Below are 19,914 nucleotides of genomic sequence, written 5' to 3'. Positions count from 1 at the left end.
AAACTGTTTGTTCACGGTGTAATGTAAGGCATTTTGTCTCATCTCTGCCAGTGATGATATAGGAGATATGTAAGGGTGATATAGGAGACGCAGTCACATGACTTCCTCTCCTCTCCCTCTAAGGTCGGGATTTATAACAATTAATTGAATCAGAATCCTTTTAACGAATCTTTTGAGGTGCCGTGTTTGGTTCAGATTATGATGTTGTACGTCTCAGTATCAAACCTAAACCACGGATATTCTGCTGTGCTGGAGGTGTGAAGGGCTTTTGTCACATATTTTGTCACCGTTCTGTGACATTAATTAACTCTGTCCCGAGTGCTTCAGCTGCAGAAGTCAATGAAGCTAAAGTAAAACCCAAACAATAGAAAACTACTACTCGGTTACCGAGGTGTTATTGTCGTTGCTCACACAATCTGACGGGTCACAGAATAAATCGTAACACCAGCAGTCAGCTGAGGTAAAGAACGTGTCCTTCTCAAGATAACATAACGGACATTAGATAATGATTTACTTATGACCTGACTCTAGTGAAGCGTATCTTCATTTTGTTTAATTGAAGGCTGTCCGCCGTGTTCAGTCACTCAGTTCATGATGTTATTTTCACTACAGAACCAAGAGTCTTCTTCTTCTTCTTCTTCTTCTTCTTCTTCTCTTTCTTCTTCTTCTTCTTCTTCTTCTTCCAACTGTTTTGTTTCCACTCTTAATCCTCTCCTCCATCTCGCTCTTTATTTGTTTTCCTTGATTCCTCCCCTCCCCTCTTTCTCTCCCCTCCACTGTCTTTCCTCTCCTCTTCCTCAAGCATCTTATCTCATCTTCCTCTCCTCTGTCTCCTCAACTCTCCATCTCCTTCTGGCTCTATTACTCCGCCCCTCTCCTCTCGTCTCATCTGTCATATTTCCTTCTCTTCCCCTCATTTCCTCTCTTACCCTCCTCTTCCTCTCCTTTGCTATCCTCCATCTCCTCTTCTTCTAATTTTCTTCTTACCTTTTTCTCGTTTCCACTCCTCTTATTGTTTCCTCGTTTCCCCTCCCCTCCACAGTCTTGTTTCCTTTCCTCATCCTCCTCCAATTCCTCTTCCTCCCCTTCTTCTTCTGTCCTGTCCTCCTCTTTCTTTTATCTCCTCTTCTCTTCTTTGCCCTCTCCTTTCCTCTTCCTCTCCTCCATCTCCTCTTCTCTCTATCTCCTTCTGCCTTCTTTCCTACCCTCTACTCTTATCTGTCACTCCTTTCCACTCCTCTCTCCCTTCCTTTCCTCTCCTCCTAACATTTCCTCTTCTTCTTTTCCTCGCCTCACCTCTGTTTTGTTTCCACCCCTCTTCCTCTCCTCCAATAATGCCCTCTCCTCCCCTCTTCATCTCCTTTGGCTGTCTTGTTTCCTGTCCTCATCTTCCTCAATTCCTCTCCTCTCCCTCCTGCATCTTATCACATCTTCCTTTCATCCACCCCCTCCCATCTACTTTCCTCCCCTCTCCTCTTACCTGTCAATTTTCCTCCTTTTCCACTTGTCTCATCTTCTCCCCTCTCTTCTTCCTCTCCTCTCCTGATGTTTCCTCTTCTCTTCTCCTCTCCTCTTTCTCACTTCTCCTCTCCTCTCCTCTCCTCTCCTCTCCTCTCCTCTTTCTCACTTCTCCTCTCCTCTCCTCTCCTCTCCTCTCCTCTCCTCTCCTCTCCTCTCCTCTCCTCTCTTCTCCTCTCCTCTCCTCTCCTCTCCTCTCCTCTCCTCTCCTCTCCTCTCCTCTCCTCTCCTCTCCTCTCCTCTCCTCTCCTCTCCTCTCCATCTTCCTCTTCCTCTTCCTCTTCCTCTTCCTCTCCCTAATCCCTTCTCCTCACTCACAGACACTTACACTTGTAATTCCCAGCCAGATCCGTCGGAGTCAAAGCTGCGATTTGAGTCGCCAGCGACAGGGCGGATTAGCAGGAGGAATCCTGAGTGAAGGCACGTTTTCGCTCCACTTCCTATATTCCCCATCTCTCCTCCTGCTCCTTCTGTGTGTGCGTGTTTTAATCCAAGTCGTTTCTTCCTCGCCATTATCTCAAAGCCCCTCATCAAAAAGCAACGCTTGGCTTCTTAATGTGCTCGGAGAGCGCGGAGGTCGTGTTGTTAATCGTAGATGAAAACGGGTTAAACGGCTAAAAAGCAGATGAATACCTCATCTTATTCATATACTAATATAATTACAAGATTAGCTTGATTTTTCTGTAATGTTTAATGGATCAAAAAAACCCTCCCCAATCGGCTTTAATGTGGAGATAATGCAACAGAATTAATTAATATAAAGATGCCAATTATCAAGCTTGATAAGCCCGGAGACGCCCTGTTGTTTGATGGCCTACATATGACAAATCCCAAGTGTTTACAGATTACGATGTTGTTGCATCCGATGTGTCACTGAATGATGTATTGAAGTTGCAAAAATCCATTCACTTCTAATTTAAAGCCATCTCCAGCGGGCCTACGATGTTAATGTATGACTAATGGATTTCAGGTCAGGGGATGTCTGTCGGTGGCCCGGGCCAGGATCTGTCTTGACACACAGAGATACTGTAGTTAAAGCTTTTCTCGTGGTGAAGTTTCAGTGGAGCAGAATATTAATGAAGCGGTTTCGATGAAAAATTCAGACTTTTTTTCCCCTCCTCCTCTCACTTCTGTCTTTCACCCTGCGACTGAGGACAGCTTCTTTGATCTGATTTGGACGAAAGGGAGAACGGGAGCGAGTTGAAGGGGAATCTGAGGAAGGCAAACGGGGAAGGGTGGAGAAGACAGAGTAACAGCCCTTCATCCATGTCATTTAAACACATTCTCATCCGTCCTGATGGCGAAGAGCGCTGGGTCCCTCTTCCTATCGTTCATGTGTCAGACATGTCAGCCAATGATGGAGCTGCTGCCCTTTTTCTCAAATATGCACAACCTGTCTCTGTCTCTATCTCTTTTTATTTTATCACGCAGATCCAAACTGATTGTAGTTTTAACGTTGATGGTTAAAAAAAAAAAGTCAGATACTGTCAGGATGAAAGCTGCAGATACTAACGAGTGATACTTCTCAGCCTGTGACTCATATTGTCTTTAAGGATCAGTGGAGGACAAAGGAAGAAGAGACTTTTACACTTAAATAGCAGTGGCAGAAAAAGATGAAAGAAGGTAGATAATCCTATTAAGTTATTTCATCGTTAGTAAATCTTTTATTTTCCGTTAATTGTATGTAAAATGTCATGAAAATAGTAAAAAATAGCCACTGTCATAAAGATCTTCAATTTCAAATAATATAAAGCTCTGAAGAGCAGCGAATCTTTACTTTCGAGAAGCTAAAACCAATGTCTTGACATTCAAATGATTAATCAGCTATTAAAATCTGCTGATGACCAATACTGGGGGCTCACACTAGGAAAATATTAAGTATATGGGCCGATACACACACATTTTTTGGCAGTGATCCCTCAAATGTGGTGATCAAACACTGGTGACAAAGATATCTAGCAGAGACAGGATATTGTACAGTTTAACACAGGGATGCATAATATTGATTTTTTGTCAGCGGATACCAACAATCGTTAATTACCTGCTTCTCATGGCCGTTAAGATTACCGATAATTTTACACCTTTTAATTTCCTGTAGTTTATGCGTACCTGAGGGTTTTCCACAGCTCTAATAAAATGTTCTGTGTTAAGACTTGTAGACCTTTTCCCTCCTTTTCTGAACCCCTGTGCACCAAAACCCTCCATACCGTTGACCACATGCTCTCTTGTCTTCTTCTTCTAGTCTGCTTCTTCTTTACGTTTGTTGGTGGATTGCATGCATTTTATAATAGCCTATCAACGCCATTCTGCTGTGAAAAGGTGTGTTTACATTAACCTCATTCAAGATGTTTTGGACACATCTAAAGATTATTTGTAATATCCATCAATCTTTTTCTTTTAAAATTTCCGAAAATAGTGAGAAAGTCTTCAGATTGCACCTTTTGTCTGAAAGACTGAAATACATTAATTTAACTATAATGTAAGACAGAGAAAAGCAAGAAGTCCTCACAGTTAAGAAGATGTATCAAATATCAGAATCGTTACTGATTGATTTTCTGTCGAGTCAGTCAACTCATCATTTCAGCTGCACTTTTGAATAAACTCGGAGTGCTGACATCTGATAACCCACAGCTCCTCAGCCTCACAAGCTTTAAAAACTAAACGCATTCGTGTCAAACTGCAGCATGACTCCGGTTACACTAAATTACAGCAGAGACAGCTACTCTGACACGTCCATCAGGCTTAGCTCAAGTCACAGAGACTGGAATCGGATTTGTTTTTGACCCCCCGCTGCCAAAACGTCTAATCTCCTGAGATGATAGGTTGCCAAAACTGTGTCCAATAAAAAACCTACTTATGAGTCCATGTGACTTTTGTTTACAAGACCTGCAGAAAAACAGATCTCACCCTGGCCTGTCCTCTGCCCAGATGTGCTGGGAGTGCACCTGAGAGCTGACGCTGTTAATTTACATGACCATCTCTGATTACGCACAAACAAATACACACCTGCACACAAGTATTATCTGAGTGGGACTGATTTAGATCATTCTGTGTGTAGGATAACATGAGGCGGTTACGGGGTTATTGTGCACAGATGCAGACTTTACAAACAGCACAGAGCTGCTGTGATAAACAGTGATCAGACTTGATGCTTATCTTGCTTTCCTTTGTTTGTCCATGTGGCTGGTAAAGTACTTCCAGCTTCCGTCTCTTCATCTAACCATTCCCCCCTGAGCGAGACTGTTTACTTCTCACATATCGACACTAAAAAATAGTCTTGCGTTGCCTCACGTCACCTGCGTCTCAGCTAAAAAGCTGCACTTGAACACACCGCAAAGACTCCACCTCGTACGTTGCTCACCTGTGTGAGAAGAAATAACTCTCATTCATAAAGGGAAACCGAAGACTCAGGACTGCGGATATACAAACTGTTGTTATGATAAAGGAGACCACAGACCAATTTCACCTTATAGCCACTTCTAATCAAGTATATGTCTGATAAAACGTTGCAAATGGCACTGGCCAAGAGGTGGAGGTGAAAAATGTTTCATTTTCTCTTTTCCTGCATTCATTTGCTTTGCCGAATAGCCAGTCAGAGTGATTTCTCTCACAGAAGGGCTCTACTGCAGATTTAAAATGCTCAGTTGTCCGAAAAGCTGCCAACAATTGTGCAGGACACACTGCAGTCTGGGCTACAGATGCTTCACAGATTGCCCCGCCGTTGGTTGACATCCATCCGTCGGCCTCGTGTGTCAGGGACTTTAATCAGAAGCAACGTTATCTAATTGCACCAAAGTGAATCGAGCACAAAAAACTGTGGATCCGTCTCCGAGCACCCATACTTATCCAGTTGATTGAATCGGTGCATCTCTGACACACAGACATTTTCATGTGCAGCCACACCCTCACGCTCACACTCCTTCTTTCACACACTCGCATGCGCACCGACCACAAACACCTGCACAACACAGACATCTCACTGCACCTCCTCTGCGCTTGCCAATCTCCATTTCCACCCCATCTCGGGTCACTGTGCTTTTCCACTCTCTCCTCCGCCAGCGCGCCGACGTCTGCCAGCATTTCCAGGTTATATGAAGCAGGTAGGCAGTCTGCCAGTCTGCAGGAGGCCTTCAGAGACAGCAGCTCAGACAGCGCTTCCTTGTTTACTTTCATGAGTTGTTGACTGGCCACCCTGCCGCGGCTGATGCAGTGTCAGAGCGTGTCAGAGGAAACCTACTGCGGATTGAAAAGGCGTCAAAACATTATTGTTGGGCCCGGCCGTTGAGTGGCAGGCTGAGAAATGAGGGAGTGCATCTGCCGGATTCCTGTAGAGTGGTGGTGTGTGTATAAAAGCTTTGCACTTGAGACAAAAAAAGATGGTTCAGAGCTCTTTTTTCTCCGGTTTGTTCTCTGTAGTATACCCTTTTTCCAAACATCACATTATAGGTGTGAAGGATTAGAGCTACGCTAATTATGAGGTTATGAATGGAATTATGTCTCCCTGAGGTTGCAGAATCATTTCTGTGATAATAGCAGTCTTGTTATTCATATATCAAGATATGCCAGCGAGTCTTTTTATAATGAATGCGCCGTGAAGCCTGCGCTGCCTCCATAGTCTCATTTCCACTGTGAAAAATGTGGAATTTCATGTCTGGTTTCAAAGAAAAGCAGAGAGTAGATTTTTCCTGCGGAAGAATCTGGATTCAGAAGTAGCAACATTTTCGTCTTTGAAGCCAAAAATCGTCCCGTTTATGCCCGAACACGGGAGATGAAGAAATATATCTGTGATTTCAGCTCTTCGTGTTGCACCAGTGTTGTATTCTTTGTTAAAAATAAAAGTGTTTGAGTGAAATCACAAAGGCCGGTGGTACAATCTCATTAATACGGGATGGATGGCCGAGTTATTTCAAGACTTGCTCGTCAGTGTAATGAGCCGTATCCCATGTAATACACACACGCACGTCCGCGTTCGCGCACACACAATCAAAGTGAAAGAGGGAGAGAGAGGACGATAGACAGTGGAGGGAGAAAAAAAAGAGAGCGAGAGAGCTCGATAAGCAGTGAGAGTCCCCCCGGAGAGTGAGACTGGAAGGCCTCCAAATGTTCCACTCTGGTATATCTTCAAGGACAATCAGCTAAACAGTTGATATTAAGAGAGCTGTGTGAAATCGATTGCTCAAGGTGTTATCAGCGCTGCAAAAATGGCTGGTAATTAGTCATGGCTAAAGGAGTGTTACCGAGAGAGTGAGATGGATTTAATCTTAATAGATTTCACTGCACTGCAGATACAGTAGCTCCTGAGTGAAAGAGCTCTCCTCCCTCTCCTCCCTCGCTCTCTCTCTCTCGCTCTCTGGCTATCTATCAGAAGAAAAAGCAGCTGAGTAAGTAGCTGTGATGTACTGCTGTTGCTAAATTTGCCTGAACCTTCAAATGTAGATGTTGTGCCTGAGTTACTCCTTCAAAGGCAGCACACATTTGGCAGCTGTACCTGTTTTTTATTCCGACTCTTCAGCAGCAGCAGAAGCTCGGGAGCCATTATGTGTTTATGTATAAAGCCTGTGCATCGAGGTACTTCAGTCCACGGCAGCTGTTGACTTAGAGATCTTTGTAGAGCATTCAGAGGCAATCACCAGACAAAGCCCTCAGTGACTGACGGGGAGATCGGGTTGTTTGCTCCTCTGCTATGTACCTGTGTAGCCCTGAAGCCGGCCAGATGTGTTAGTTTAGCGATTAGCAGAGGCTACGATTGATGAAGTCAGTACCTGAGGAGAGTTCAGTGGGTAGGGGGGGAAACTTTGTCAATTGTATGTTGAAGGAAGAAATACCTAAAGGTGAATGTGGCACTGAAGCTTTTATAATTCATGTCCCATAGAAATTCTTAACACACTGCTAAGACAGGTGTTATTTTATGTTTCTCTTATTGTCAACAAATGAAAAGAACCAATCACAAACACTACCTTGTCTATGGCACAAGATGTATTTGTATAGATCACAAATATAGTTACATTTTGGCCGTGCTAGCTGCATGTCTGTGGTTATGGCAGTCGATCTACCATTTTTGGTCCAAAATGAACTATCAACTAACAACTATTGTCGTAAAACGTTGTTAAACCGTCAGCAAGCTTGTCTGAGCTGGAGATAAAATCTCAGATGACGATTAGTCTACATGATGCACAGTGTCGAGTGGTGGTTTTAATTAGAGGTAGACCGATATTCAGCATTTTCCGATCGCATGCATCCGATCTCTGATGCAGCACCCTCTCACACAATGTCCTGCCCACAACAGTATCTGATACACATCACAAGTAATAGCTTATAAATAAACACTTTAGTTTTACCTCAGTTTTACTCTGCCTCTTCACCTTCTTTGTGTTTGCAGTTATGACAGTTGTTCGACACTTACCTGGAGATGGCGACCAGCATTTTTCTGGGAAAAATCCAGCTGAATAGTGAAAGCGAGGTTCATTTGGAAACAATCTATACCGTCACTTTTCTGCAGCCATTACACTGTGCAATCAGTACTAACCTCAGGGTGATAAGTTGAAGCAAAAAAAAGTTGTCTATTGCCGGTTTAACTTTAGATTGTTTTTGGATAACTTCGACTAACACTTAATTTGAAGAAGGGAAACGAATCTTGTTTCTCACAGGACTTCCTGCTGAGCAAAACCTCCCTGTTCGTTTTCTCTTGCCAGCAGCAAAACAGCTCAGTCATTAGGAACAAGATTACATCTGGAAACAGTTTTTCTCAGTAATACGGTGAAGTAAATTATATCTTACAAGGATTTACAGTGATGTTGGAAGTGTGAAGTTTATGCTGAGTTCATAGCGGGATGCTGAAGAAGTCCTGATGGGAGAAACTTGTTTAGCCGTGCCGCGTCGCAGCTCAAAAATGGCTCCATGGGACTTTTCAATTCCAGTGCTACGTGCAACTTTAATATCCTGTAAGCCATGAATTATTTGTTTTCCTGCTGGAAAATGATATTGCTTTGTCGTGTTTGACCTTTTAATCTTTTGCAAACCTTTAGTTTAATTGTTCAGCGGACAAAAAGGTTGTTTCTAGGTAACCATGGCGCTCTGACGTTCATATTTTTTTTATCTCTTTTGTTTCCTGCAGAAGCTCAAGCAGAAGAATCAGCAGCTGAAGCAGATTATGGACCAACTCCGCAACCTCATCTGGGAGATCAACTCCATGCTGGCTGTCAGGAGCTGAGCCACACACACACATACACACACACACACTCACACACTCACACACATGCGCATACACTTCCGACAAGTCATAGACAAGGAGATACGGTCGTTAACTGGACGTGTGACAGGGTATAACAGACTGGCTGAGGCTGCACTTTACAGAGGAAATGGGGACTTTGGCAATATCAACCCTGAAGAAGACACAATAGAAGGAAAAACGAGAGGAGACAAATGAAGACGAAGAGGCTCGACGCTACATAAAGGGAGAGACAGAGAGAGAGAGATAGAGAGAGGTGAGGTGAGGAGACACTGGGAGAGAGGGTGCTGGTGACATCAGTGTGGGCGATGGCAGAAGATATTCTGTCTACCTCGATATTCTACATTTCAATCAGCATTAAGACTGAATTAATCTGACGAGTGGATATATTAGGTTTTATCTATTTGTAGGTACTAGCTCAATAGAGGCCTGTAGAGACACATCGATATATTCTATTTAATCCTCAAAGTCTGTGCGTCTGTTACATTTCATAGTGTTAGAAGTGTGTGAAGCCCCAAGCTTAAAAAAGTTGTTATCAGGCCCTTCAGAAACTTTATTAAGAAAGACAAACACTGTGGCGAAAATCACGAGTCTTATTCTTGCTATGGATCTGTTTTTTTTTTATTTCATGTCATATGTAAACTCATCATCGTTCTGCTCTGACTGGACTTGACATGTCATTAAGATGCCTTGTTAAGGATTCTGCTGAAATATAAATCTTGCTGTGATTTTTAAAAAACAGTCAACGCTGTGTTGTGCTCTTATTTTTGTTCATCGCTGTCATCTGTTGTGTATCCTGCTGGTAATTAAGTGTCTCAAAATCACTCAAAAACACGAGGGGACTCTCAGTCATCAAGTACACATTTTAATGATGTGTTGTAACAAGTTCTCTGAAAGTTTGAGATAATTAACAGTGGTAACATTCAAAAAGTATGTTGGTAAATACACTAGGTCATTGGGACGTAAACACAAGAACATGAATCCAGACATAATTTTACATCTTAAATCTTATATTATTAACGAGTACCCTACAGGGCTGGGTTTAAAAACATAGTTTTCCGAATCAAATCAATCAATATATGAATGATCTGATATCGATTCATGAAATCCCAGCTCGATCTTTCAATATATGCCTTTTCTGCAAATTTTCCTGCAGATTTTTTTTTTATTTTTCACTTGGTATGATTTGTTTTTTTTTCTCTGGAATTTTCATGTCTAATACCCGTCAGAAAGATATTTCTGGAGAATAAAAAAAACTGAAAAATATTGTTTTTCCTCCTGAAAAAAAAAATGTCACTTAATTTTGCAAATGGAAAAAAAATATCTCCTGATTTTTTTTTCCCCAAACAATTTTTTCAATTTTTTTTTTTTTTCAAAAAAAAAATTTGATTTTTTTTTTTTTCACACTCAGTTTCCCACATGAAAAAAAAATCTCCAGGGGAAAAAGAAAATTGTCTTCTGGGAATTCATTTTTTCACTCATTCTCACATATGACTATTTTTTTCTATGGAAAAAATGGAAACATTTCATGTCTCTCACAAATGGAAAAAAAAGAAATTAAGGAAATTTCTCCTGGAAAGAATTTTTCCACTCAGTTGTACGCATGAATTTTTTTTTTTTTCTTCAGTGAAAAAAAAAAAAGATTTCAGGAGAAAACATATTTTCCGCTTGGTTTCACATGTGAAAATCAAGAAAAATTCTCCTGTAAAAAAATTGTTTTTCTCCAGAAAAGAAAAATTCAACCTGATTTTACACATAAAAATCTCCTGGGATTTTTTATTTTCACTCGGTCTAACATGAAATGTTTTGTTTTTTTCTCTGGAAAAAAATAAATCATGTTTTTCACATATGAAAATAACAAATTTCTCCTGGAAATATTTTTTTCCCCCTAGTTTCACATAGGAATTTTTTGTCCGGGAATTTTTCTTTTCTTTTTCTTTTTAAGTTGAATTTTTTTCCCATGTGTGATACCCAGTGGAAAAAAAATCAAGAGAAAAAACAATGTTACGATCGGTTTCACACGTGAAAAAAAAAATTCTCCGGAATTGTTTTTTAAAATTTTTTTAATCTCGGTTCCAAACAAAAAAAAAATTCTTTGAAAAAATTGTTTATCTCCTCAAAAGAAAAACTTAACTCAGTTTTACACAGGAAAAAAAAATCTTGTGAACATTTTTTTCCCACAGTTTTTCTTTTCACAAAGATGTGAATATTTTTTTTTTTGTGGAAATTTTTTTTAAAACTTAATGTTTTTCACAGATGACAAAAACAATTATGAAACTTTCTATTTCTTTTCTTAATTTCCTTTGTTGCAATACATCGGCCTCATCTGCCATTACTTTCTTGTTCTTTCACTACAGCATGTTTATTAATTAGAAGCTAAAATCACAACATCACATTAATCTCTCCGTGGCACATTTTAACCACAAATCTCCAAAACAACTTAATTGAAGTCTTAATGTGAACACAATTATATTACGTATCCAAACAGATGTCCCGGCCCACAAATCTTGTTCTCCAGATGTAAGAAAATATGTTTGTTTGCTCCAACAGACTCCAACAAAAGTCGCATCATCATGATTTTAATCATTTTTTTGTAACCATGACACAATTGTCAAATTGATGATTCGGTCTAATCGTGAATCATTTTGCAAGTTTAATGTTTCTCAAAGTTAATTACAATATGTTTTTTTATTTTGCAGCCCTTTGTAAGTTTCTAAATTCCTTCAAATCTAAGTAGGTACGCTTCCTTGTTCCTTATCAGCCGTCATACTGTATACGCCAATACCAATATATCTTAAATATGGACAATTATGTCAACCTTGCAGATTTATCGGTCTAGCTCTGCTGGGAATTACATCCTAACAGTATAAACATACCTACCTAAATACAGCTCAGCCATCAGTGAATTTGAAAATAAACAAGTGAATGAATTATTAAATAAATACGCCCTCTGTTTGCAGCTTGTTTCTCCATAACTTCAGGCTGAGCGCTTTGGATGTAGATAAATCTGACCGCTATCAGAGGAGCAGTATGAGTGATTGAAATCTGTTTTATTACTGCAGAAATAGTCGTTTATGCAGATAGAGAGAGGGTGTACGCTCAGATCCATCAAACAATTATTTCATTTTAAAAAGCTCATCGTCGATAATGAACACCTCACCTTCCCTCCTCCTGAACCTCCTCTCCTGACAGCTCCTAACAGATTCAGAAACTTGATAAAATGCTTTCACCACAAAGCCCAAAATACAGGCCAAAAATGTGTCACCCTGTAAGAAAATGTACGACCAGCAAGAGTGATTTCCTGCTCCGATTCTCGATAAATACAGAGACTTTTTTGAGAGGGGGCCAGCTACTTCAGCAAAGGAGAGAGAGCTTTTAGTCTCTTTGGGTTTCTGTTTCTTAAAAAAGGAAGATGAGTAAGAGAAGAGAAGAATCCACAAAGGGCCTCCTTCAATACAAACATGAAACACAAGCTAAAATCTGAGCACATGTGCGCACACACACTGTGTGGCAGCGCTGTCAGATAACGGGCACGCATGAGAATATGGGTGTGTGATATGGGTGTGTTTAATAATTCAGAGCAGAGCCGGGGTCATATCTGCGATGTGTTATGAGGCCATTGTCCTCGGGGAGACGCAGAAGGACAGATGCAGCGAGGAGGCTTTCAGCAGAGTAAAGAAAAATCAATGCTTTGAGTAGCGACTAATAAACCCCTCCTCAGTGGTCTAATACAGGGGTGGTTATTATATCTCCGAGGGCAGAGCAGCATTGAGGGACTATTATTACTGTACAAATGGAGTGTGTTCTCATTCAGCCGAGGCAGAGGTCAGGGGCTGAGCACTTGCCCATGCACGCTCTGTCGCAAATGATGACGGGAATAAAAATGCGGAGGGTTACGCTCACTGCTGTTTACAGTGCACACACAGATATATCAGCATATCCTCCTATCATGTTGCTGCAGCCACAAAATGAATCCTCAAACACCGTAACAGGCAGCGTCGTGTAATTTTCTGACTAATTCTTGTTGGAAGGGTTTTAGCTGGGCCTCACACAGTGAACACAGGGGAGGAGACTCACGGTGGCACTGTGGTTTGATGTCTCATGACTGCGTTACATCATTTTCTGTGTAAATTGTGCAAATGTGCTGTTTGATTCTGAGGAACTGAGGTCAAAACTTGGATGTGTTGTGTTACAAACTGGCCTTGAATCCGTGCTTGAGCTCACTATGTGTCATCTAGTTTGAGTGGTTTCGAGATTAGTCTTCAGTCTAGTCTATGTGTTTTGACCTTTTGTACGCATGTAAACAGTGTTCAAGGTCTCTGAAAAGGAGATGCAAGATGGCTCTTGTGTTGCTGACAGAATAATATTATCCAGGAGGATTCTCTGAAGAGCAGTCACGTCTCACTTGTGCTCAGTGTACGTGAATAGCTATGTGATATACGTTTTCAGGTGTGTTAGTATGGACGGATTGTTTCTGAAACAGTGCTAAACGGCTCGTCTGGATGGAGATCTTGTTTGTTTTAGTGCCGTTACCGTTCATACAGCTAGTTTATATCTAATCCTAGTATATTTGTGAGGAAGTCTGAAGATATGAACATTCCCTAGTATTGTTTTGTCTTCGTAGTAATAAGAAAACAACAAAATATAACTCGTAGCCAGGCCAAAATAAAATAAACCACCTTATTTTCCAGTTGTTTCGCTGCCAGCTGGTAATACAGAAGTAACTGCTGCCGTACCAACAGACTACAGAGCAGCTCCTTTTGCAAATGGTCTTGTTTGCTCATCATAAAGAGGCGTTTGTATTAAACTGCGACCAGTTAAAAGCTTCTTGTTGTATGTTTAAACACAATAAGTAAGAACAAGTACACAATGAGAAGCGTATCAACATTTTAATACAGCCTGTTAGAAAAAAAAAGGCACAAAGAGATGCAGTTATCATCAAATATGAGTTTATTTTTTTATAAATCATTCTTACAAAATTGGCATTTACCTATTTCATTTGTGACCTCTATAAAAGTCTTCTGTTAATTACAAGGTAGGAGGGAGGAGAAGGCATCGGGACAGCTGGGCTCGACCGAGTCCTTACAGATCAACAGATTATCACTGCTGATTGGTAGCGTGATACAGCCAATCACTGATAAATAAATCCCAAAAAACAGGAAGTGGTCATACGTTGTCGCCTTGGCAACAGTGTCCGAACACAAAGATGAAAAACGGGGCGTTGCAATAATAGAATGGAAGCTGTGACTCATCCAGTGTATGAAGGCAGGGCTGTTGGGGACCCTGCTCGCGCTGCTATCGCCGCCCGTTTACTGGAAACAACAAAGTCTGGGAAAAGACGGTGCTCGGCATGTCAAGAACTCACATGTTGATTTAAAAAAAGGCACAAATCAAGAACAGACTAGTTTCCAGCACACACACACACATACACACACACACGCCGCTGCCACTCTAAACAAACGGCACATTTTCAATAAACCTTCCTCCATCTGTTTCGAAGCACACACAACGGTAACTTGCATAACGTTCCCCCTGATCAAATGAGAGAGTTTTTTTTTTTAGTGGATGCAGAGGTTTTCCCAGTGGCCTAAATCACATCCATCACACTCTCGACTGAGCTCTAGACTCGATGCACTGTGCAGCACGCCAACTGAAAGATGGAGCGGTTTCTGTCGCCAAGTTATCTGACCTGAATTCATGCTTTGAAATCGTCAATTTAAAGTCGACTGTGTCGCAGCCCTCAGACCCATTATTGTAATGCATGTGGGGAAAGATGTTACGGCAGAATCCGAAAATGTTTCCATCTGCTACAGGGGACCCAGCTGCTTATTATTTTCCATGTTTCAGTTGGCGTAGTCTTTATTGGGACTTTGCAATTTGACTCCCGCAGAGAGCCAAGATGGTGCGGCCCAATCCAATTCTCGATCACTGGCGTATGCAATCTTTTAAAACTCTACTTCTCGGAGAATGTTATATCTCTCTTGGGGAGTTGTGTATGAGACAGAGCGTGATATATGTACGTGTCCCTGGAAAAAACCAGTGCAGAGTGGAAACATAATATGAGCTGTATATTGGCATCTTTGTGGATTAATGTGCACAGCGTGAAGAAAATAAACTGAATAAATACCATTAACTCCCCTCAGCAATGCGGGATCAGTCTCGTGTTCTCGCCACGTCATCTCAAATCGTACACAGTCTTCTCTTTTTTGTTTTCAAAAAATAAATATATGCCTATGTACAGTGCTGAGAGTCGTGGGGATCTGAAATGAATGGTGGTTGTGGGGTTTTTTTGGGGGGGTGAAATATCTGCAAAGCTGGGGGGACGCTTCTTTTGAGATGATCGACAACAGTGATTCAAATGATCGGACATAAAAGGCATGGCGTGGATTCAAACGATGAGGCTGTTCACATCTGGTATCAACATCCGTCCTGAGTGATCCGATCACAAGTGGGTTTAATCTAAGTACAGGTGTGAGCGCCCCCCCAAGATGCATTGAGGGGGCATTCGGGATCCGATAACTCAGACCACATTTAACCTGCCAGTGTTGGCAGCAGATGTTTGTGATTGCACCGTCTGTTTCAACTAACTATTAAACTAGGAACCCTGATGTCCCCGGACTCCCTTTACAAATTACGTGATTTTAAGAGTTGTTGCATGAGGAGAAACTTAAAAAACGTTGTGAAAAATGCTAAATCATTGGTGGCTTCTGGTAAATTCAGCATTAAATACATTAAGATGCTTCTTTCCTTGCAAAAAGTGCCAGTTTGTCGCAGCATCGCTGTTCCAGCCTGTCCGGTTTTCTGTCTGAAGTGCGTCGTACCTAAATAATTTCACCATCTACAGCAAATTTATTAAAGGCTATTGATGGTAAACGTGTCAAAATTCACAAATACAATAAACAGTAACTCATAAATGATACTTTTTTGTCGTCTGTGGAGAAAGTAACCAAACTCCCTTTAAAAAATGCTCAATTTTAGACCTGTTGCGTTACGAGAAACTTTATCAGCTTTGTGACACAAATTCTTAACTATTTTTGGCTTACTTGTTAATTCAGCAAACGTTATACATTAAGATAATTGTTTCTTTGTGTAAAAAACATTTATTTGTAGGTGTATATTTGCATATAGAGCAGGGGAAGTGAGATCAGATCAAAAGAGATCACTCGAGACGCATTTAATGCCAGATGTGAATTGACAGGCTTAAAGCTGTCCAACAACGGATACTACAACCAAATATGAACAGCCTCAATATGGTTTCTCTGACAGTGAAATAGGGACCAGATGCAGACTGAGTCAGGAGTAACGTACTGTAGAAATCATAAATCTCTCCTGGCAAACAGAAAGTCCCAGAATGTAAATACAACATGATATTCAAAACAATGACAAGAGGAAAAAGAACATGATACTCCTGCTGGTTGTGATATGATACATGATATGCTGCGGTTGCACTTGAATACGACACATTTGTTGACACTGTAAAGGCTTCACAATACATTTTACATAAGCTAGAACAAAATGAAATCAATGACAAAACCTCAAAGTAAAACAGTAATTGCATGTGTGATTGATATCGACGACAGCTACTGATTAACACACACTGAACAGCTTTGGCTGAGACATTATGCTGCCTGACAGAAAGGCCACTAAAAGCTTTCATTCAAGTGTTTTGCGAGCGAAATGTGAGAGCGGGCTGCCTCCGTGCAGCAGCTCCGCCATGAGACAGCCGTTTTCTCTTTGAAATGATTGTTTTAGGGTGAGACAGCTAGTTATTGTAGCATTTTGATCTGGTTGTCGAATACCAATCAGGTAATTTAAGGTGCAAAATGTCAGGCGGGTGTGATGCGATGTGCGCGGCTGTAACGGTAACGGACGTGGAGGGGGGGAAGAAAAAAAAAAAAAGGCTGTCCTCCCGAGGCTAGCATTAGCCGGCAGGTCATGCGTGTGGGTCACTGCTTTCACAACGAAATTGTCCGTAATGTTCGAGTGTTTCATCAACAGCGTGTCCCCTGGGAATGAAACAGCACTTGACATAAATACCTAATTGAAGCCCAAACGCATCTCTGCCTGACAAACCTTTTGTCAATGTAATGGCTGTGAGGTCCTCTGATATGTCACGGGTGGGGTGGTGGGGGGGGGGACAAAAGAAATGGTGGCAGGAGAGCCACATGATGAAAATATTTCAACGTGAGAGCGTCTAGGCATCTCAAAACGGATGTAGGCAACGTGATGTGCAATAAACATTTTTTAAAGGCAGACCCTGATGTCAGAATGGCACTGATGCGCTCAGCGTTTAAAAATCTCTCTACAAGCACTCCTGTGAAATGACGCCGGTCACTAAAGACCTGCTACGGTCTGAAACCTTATTCCATTCCTCCCTGTAAGGATGCTGCTCCGAGGCCGCGCAGGGAGGAATAAATGGGCGAAACGAGTTTGGGTTAGAATGCAACGTTCTGCTCCATTTCATCCAGAAATGTTCATTTCGCTCATTCCAACGGAGGGAAAATGTACTCCGCTCGAGCTTATGGTTGGATGAGCCAACTTTTCAAGGCTCTGCACACACAACACACGCACACACACACACACGCTGAAGAGTGAAAGTACAGAGAGGGGTTTGAAGGGGGAAATAAAAGATGATGAAAGTAAAAAAAAAAAAAAAAAGATGAGGAAAGTACAACTGCCTTGGAGAGTATGAGAGGAAAATGGGATATGAAACGCAATGTTTTTCTAACTTATCTCCGTGATAACAGGGACGCAGATAGACCATTATAAAAGCCATACTGGCACATCAAGGAAAGAGCCAAAGATAGGGCAGGCGGGATTTTTCAGGCTCAAGGATGTGTGTCGATAGCGGAGAATTTTCAGGGAAATAATGGCTGCTTTGCTATAAAAACCTTGTCAGGCTGCTGTAATAACAGGCTGGACGCTGCTCTTAAACCTTTTCGGGGGAAATATTAAACTGAAGACGCTCTGATGTCAAACCTTTCAGAGGCGGGTCAACAGCGATACCAGAGTGCTGATTTGTACAGAAATCAAATCAACTGAACAACAGGGGTTTCCTGGGCTATGAAGCAGGAGTCGGTAGTGAGTCCAGTGTTGTATCCTGATGCAGACTGGGGGGGGGGGGGGGGGGCGGTAGGATAATGGTGGGCGGGGTTGCCGGGTTTTTGCGATCGCGTACGCCTTCCCTCTTTCTACCGTCCTGCGCGTGTGCCGAGAGAGCAGGAAAGTCAATGTCGTCCTTGTTCGTGTTGTACAAAAAAATATTCTATCCAAGAGTTCTCGTCGTCAGTAGTGTGTGCTGCGTGTTTGCACATTTGCAAAACATACAGAACTGTTTGGCGTGTCCATCAGTTTGTGTACTCCTCTTTGTCTGTCTGTGTTTGCGGTTTCTGTTTGTGTTTTTCATATCCAAACGCCATCTGCTTGTTTCCTATTCATCCCTTCCCGCGTCAAGTCCTGGCAGCAGCGGCGCTGCGGTCATTGGCAATGTGCTGAGTGGAAGACAGAGCTGTGTCGCTCCCCGTCCATCCTGCTGTAGGCCTACTACTCCTTCTACTCTCCACAGAGTCTCTCTCGCGCGCCTCCCCCTGCGTGGGGTCTCCCCCGAGGGGGCGCCGGTCCTGTCAGAGCCTCTCGATGTCCCTGTATTTCTTGCGGAGGATGGAGACCTGGTCCTTGAAGAGGACGGGGTCCAGTCTCATCTGGGAGTGGACCAGCGGCATGGCGCCAAACCAGCTGGCGAACTTGTTCATGCAGGTTTGCCGCTGGGCGAAGTGGTCCGGATCGGCCCAGCGAGAAGCCCTCGAAGACTGAAGGAGGGAAGACAAAGGAACAATTTTAGAGTCTTGTTACCTGTGTTATGAATAATTATTGATTATTTAGATCAGAGATTCACAACTACAGGGGGACTCGTACCCCAGCGGATACTTCTGTTGCTGCTTCGGGGTACGTGGGAAGATGGTGGAGTCGCTCAACAAAGTTGGAAAAATAGGAGCTCTTTTTTTTTCTTTTTTCCATAAATTTGTAATTAGACGGAAGACAAACATCCAAATAGGAAAACAAATCGGTTTGTTGCTGATCTTTATAAAATGTTGAGTCCCAATAATTGAAAAGGGAAACAGTCGAAATAATCAGCCAGAAGTAATAAATGAACAGTTAAAATCGTTACGTAAAGGCGACAGATAAACATTTGAAATCATTAGCTAAAGGTTATGCATAAACAGTTGGAATAATTAGCTTTAAAGTAATAGATAAACATTTGAAATCATTAGCTAAAGGTTGTGGATAAGCAGTCGGAGTAATTAGCTAAATGTGAAGCACAAACATTTGGAGTAATTTGCAAAAAACTGAAGGATAAACGATCGAGGTAATTGGCTAAATGTAATGAATTGCCACATTGCGGTTGTATGACTCTGCGCACGACCAGAACATTTTTTTTTTGCAGATTATTATGATGTCACGTTGCATTTAACCTCTGACCTTTTGGATATCAAATGTCATTATATCATTAGTTTATTCCATTAGATGTTTGTATGTCTAATTTTATCGTAACTATTATATGAAGAATGGTACGGATGGACTGACAACGCGAACACATATCGGCGGCGCGGAGGCGTAACAGTTGGAAGAATGGTTAATTAACAGTTGGAATAATTAGCCAAAAGTAATCAAGTAACTTAAAAGTAACTGACAGTTGAAATGACAGTTCAATTCTATAAAAGACGTTGAAACAATATCCACTTTGTTCTACATCTGGATCATGACAGGTTGAATTAATCGAGCAGTGATGTGAGCTACGACGCTGCTTTTGATTATCGGAGGGAAAGTGAAGTTCTCATTACATCAAAAAAGACTGAAAATAATCATCAGCTTTCTTTCATTCAGTCATAGTAACGACTTCAGACACCGTGACAAGAGAAAACCATTACCGAATGATTCGTAGCGTCTCTCAATAAATCATCGCTTGGATCATACTCTATATTTGGGAGACTGGAACCCGACTAGAAACCTGACACGACTCCTCTCTGTGCTTTTGTCTCTCCGCTGTAAGTGACAAGTCCTGTTTACCCCTGGGTCGCACCAACGAATCTTCAGAGAATAATTCATAAAGCGAGCGAGAGTTTCGCTCCAGCTGAAAGGCCACGACGCACAATGGAGAGAAAAACAAC

At 41.8% G+C, this 19,914-nt stretch overlaps 2 protein-coding genes across 3 annotated transcripts in view; one reads left to right on the top strand and one right to left on the bottom strand.

Annotated features, from left to right (window-relative positions):
• Positions 1-9,487, top strand: part of med30 (mediator complex subunit 30) — a 36,332-nt gene extending 26,845 nt beyond the window's left edge. For both annotated transcript variants that reach the window (XM_073484432.1, XM_073484433.1), the window contains exon 5: positions 8,633-9,487. In XM_073484432.1, the coding sequence (XP_073340533.1) occupies positions 8,633-8,728 (96 nt within the window). In that variant the 3' untranslated portion in view covers positions 8,729-9,487. The remainder of the gene's footprint in view (positions 1-8,632) is intronic.
• Positions 9,488-13,678: 4,191 nt separating this feature from the next.
• The window catches only part of ext1b (exostosin glycosyltransferase 1b), a 122,577-nt gene continuing 116,341 nt past the window's right edge, over positions 13,679-19,914 (bottom strand). Inside the window, exon 11 of the mRNA XM_073484288.1 lies at positions 13,679-18,555. Coding sequence (XP_073340389.1) covers positions 18,370-18,555 — 186 coding nt within the window. The 3' untranslated portion in view covers positions 13,679-18,369. The remainder of the gene's footprint in view (positions 18,556-19,914) is intronic.

This window comes from Pagrus major, chromosome 16, assembly GCF_040436345.1.
Source record: "Pagrus major chromosome 16, Pma_NU_1.0".
In the NCBI taxonomy this organism is placed as follows: Eukaryota; Metazoa; Chordata; class Actinopteri; order Spariformes; family Sparidae; genus Pagrus; species Pagrus major.
Note: the sequence above shows the minus strand (reverse complement) of the source record. Positions and strands in the feature narration are given on the sequence as shown.